At 32.0% G+C, this 3258-nt stretch overlaps 1 protein-coding gene across 1 annotated transcript; it reads right to left on the bottom strand.

Annotated features, from left to right (window-relative positions):
- Positions 1–518: 518 nt before the first annotated feature.
- Positions 519–1855, bottom strand: LOC124912373 (transmembrane emp24 domain-containing protein p24delta9-like). Its single transcript, XM_047452984.1, has 4 exons — positions 1578–1855; positions 1292–1501; positions 816–892; positions 519–730 (listed from the first exon to the last, which is right to left on the bottom strand). Exons 1-4 carry the CDS (start codon positions 1791–1793, stop codon positions 586–588), a joined length of 648 nt encoding a protein of 215 aa, XP_047308940.1. The 5' UTR covers positions 1794–1855; the 3' UTR covers positions 519–585.
- Positions 1856–3258: the final 1403 nt, after the last annotated feature.

The raw sequence follows: 3258 nt of genomic DNA, 5'->3' as shown, positions 1-3258 counted from the left end.
AAAAATTATTTCTTTAAAATAAATATTTATTATTATAATATAATACCCTTTTTAATTTTTTTTACTTATAATAATAATAATAATATCAATTAATTCATTAACTTTAATATTAAAATTCTTTCTATTTTTTAAAATATATATATATATTATTAGAGAAATGATTAGGTAAAGGAATTTAGTGAGAGAATAACTTGACATAATCTTATTTGAATAATTTATATCTTTTCACTCTTCTTCTCACTTTTACATTTTTGATGTGAAGTCATTCCCTCACCAAATTTTCTCTCTCTATCACTTCTCATATTATTATATAGTGATACATTTTTTAGTTTTTTTATTTATAATAATAAAATAAAAATCAATTTTTTCAAAATCACCGCCAAAATCAAAATTTTTAAATAATTCATAGAATACAGATTGCTTGGACTGGACTGAATTAGTTTGCAGAAGAATGTAGAAAAACTACACAACAATGAAAACTTTAATTCTATAAGAAATTTGGATTCTTTAGCATGAACTGTGTATTAGGATATATAGTCAAATAAAAAACTACAAATGGGTAATATATATATCCAAATATTGGATCTAAATAAGCTTCTTCTTTTGAAAAAAGGTCTTCAAATGCCAAAACTGCAAACCAGCCACACCTAGACTAACACAAAGGGAAAGAAAACTTAACCAACCTATTGTGGAATTTGTGCCAATGTTAAGTTCCTGCATTTCTTTTTCCCTGTTAAAATCATTTGAATGAATGTGTAAGTAAAGATGTTGCTCCCTTACTGTATATCATAGATAAAACGATTCAATTCGATTACCTATCACGAAGATAAAACATCTCTTCATGAATTGAAGTTATAACTTCCTGCAGTTTCTTCAGCTCAGTTTCCATAGACTACAAATCAAAAGAAAACCCATAAACAAGTCAGCAGAACAACCAAAAAGAACAAGATCATAAAGAATCATTTAAATCAAAACCTAGAATGAAGAATTTTCAATAGGATTTGAACCATCATTGCTCTATAACACCATATCATCAAACCCATAGAAAATTTCAGTCAAAACTAAACAATAGAATCAAATACTTAGATTGAATGAAGCACACATCAAGAAAACAGAATAATCAAAATGAAATCAAAGCTTAGAAAGAAGAATTTTCAACAGGATTTGAACCAGCATTGCTCTATTAAACGCCATATCAATCAAACCCATTGAAAATTTCAATCCAAACTAAACAATGGAATCAAATACAAGAAAACAGAATAATCAAAATGAAAATGGATAGATTTCTTACATCAACAGTTCCTTTCTTAGCAATACTAGACCAATCCTTAGCAGCCACTCCAGTCCTCCATTCAAAATCAATTGTTAAGGTAATCTTCGGGTTATGATCAACTACCAAAAAACAAGTCCAAAAATCGCCAGCCTCCATAGCATGAAAAGAAAATTGCCCTGAACTAACATGTTCCGCAAGGTGATAGCTAGCCCCTGTCGGAGAAGTGACCTATTTCCAGAAATCCATATAAACAAGGCCATAAAGTAACCAAATCGGAAAGAAGTAAAAAAAAATTCTCATTTACCTTCACGGTGAGATTGTGAGTCTCAGGAAGGGGATGACCCTCGTTCGGATTCACTATATGGTATTTTCCTACCGACATTGAATCGCCCCTGACATCTTCCATTATGCATTTCCCCACTCCTCCCGATTCAAGATTAAATTGGAGTGAATCGGCCATGTTTGATAGAAACCCTAATGTTATAACAAACGACACGAAGGTTGAGCTACTAATCATCATCGCAAATAAACCAGAATTCTTCTGCCGCCGCCGCGGGAGTATATTCAAGAGAGAGAAACTATCTGACGGCAATGAACTGAATGTATTTTCTGTGTAATTTTGAAGAACACAGTATATAAAAATAGAAAATAAGCCCTTCAACTCATGATAAATGAACAAATCATTTAAATTTTAATAATATTATTTTCTCGTAACACACATTTATTAGAGTTAAAAGATTTAAAATAAATAATTATTTCATGAAACGGCCTATTCTATTTTGGGTTAATTAAAATATAAATATTTTGTAAAGTATTAAAATCACAAAATCTAATACAATACGACGATTAGTCGGGCAAATGGTGAGTTTTGAGACTAATATTGTATTTTACGTTGTTTAGGAGAATATTGAAAAATAAAAATAAATATATTTTTTCCGAAGGACCACCAAAGCTCCGTCGTACACGGTGCATGGCGTGTGGTTGTCAGTTCCGGAGTAGAGACCGCACGCACCGGGCAGATGGGCGGCAGCCGACATTGGTCAAAGGCAAGTGAACCGGGGTGAGTTAGTCCGAGTCAACACGGGTCAAAGCCTAGTCAAAAGACTCAAGGTCTAGTCAAACGTGGAGCCATGTTAGCATTTCTTCTCGGAAGTGGTCTTTGCCGATCTTCAACTAGAATCTTCAAAGGCCTAAGAACACCTCTGTTCTTCATTTCATTCATTTGAAGTTAAGCCAAAAACTAAGAAAATTCACTTTGACACATTTCACTTAAAAATCCACTTTGACACATTTAACTTAAAAATTCACCTAGAGCTGGATACTTAACAAAATTAGGTGAATCTTATTGCATTGGAAAAGGAAGAGGATCATCAACCATTTTATTCAGATAGAATTCCAAATCAAATCCTAGATTTTTTTAGAAATCTAGGATGAAGTCAAGAATCAGAATATTGGACTCGAAACTAACCTCTTGCACTCAAATAATTATTGAGGGAATTGTAGTCCACCAAATTAAGCCTATGAGATGCCAAATCAAAGGTAAGACAGAGGTGTCAATGACACTGGTTTCAATGTTTCATTCAAAGATTAAGGCATTTATAACAGATGAAAAAGCCATTTCATAAAAATCAAAATCAAAGGTAAGATAGAGGTGGCAATTTTTCATAAAAATTCGGAACTTGAAAAAATTATTAATTTTGATTATAATATTGTTATTGTAAATTTTGTATAGAAAGCTTTTAAAAATACAAAAAGAAGAAAATCGAGTAAAAATGGACAATTCGAGACTCATTTAACGCAAGTCAACAACGTCAAGACCATTCGAACAAGTAGGATGTTGGGTCAGCTCATTTGGAAGCTGGGCCTAACAAATTAATAAAGCCCATTAGGGCATATTTAATTAAGGGAAAAAAAAAACATAGCAGTTTTCAGATTGGTTTTTCTCTCTCTCTTCCAACAGTTCTTCCTCCATTGAAGCAGCAATT

The sequence above is a fragment of the Impatiens glandulifera genome, chromosome 8 (genome assembly GCF_907164915.1).
Source record: "Impatiens glandulifera chromosome 8, dImpGla2.1, whole genome shotgun sequence".
Lineage (NCBI taxonomy): Eukaryota > Viridiplantae > Streptophyta > Magnoliopsida > Ericales > Balsaminaceae > Impatiens > Impatiens glandulifera.
Note: the sequence above shows the minus strand (reverse complement) of the source record. Positions and strands in the feature narration are given on the sequence as shown.

Excerpts from the sequence above, each read along its gene's own strand:
- LOC124912373 (XM_047452984.1), bottom strand. The coding sequence starts at position 1,793 with ATGATGATTAGTAGCTCAACCTTCGTGTCGTTTGTTATAACATTAGGG. Across the intron at positions 1,502-1,577 it reads CTCACAATCTCACCGTGAAG|GTCACTTCTCCGACAGGGGC; the intron begins GTAAATGAGAAT and ends TTCTGGAAATAG. Across the intron at positions 731-815 it reads ATGTTTTATCTTCGTGATAG|GGAAAAAGAAATGCAGGAAC; the intron begins GTAATCGAATTG and ends TGATTTTAACAG.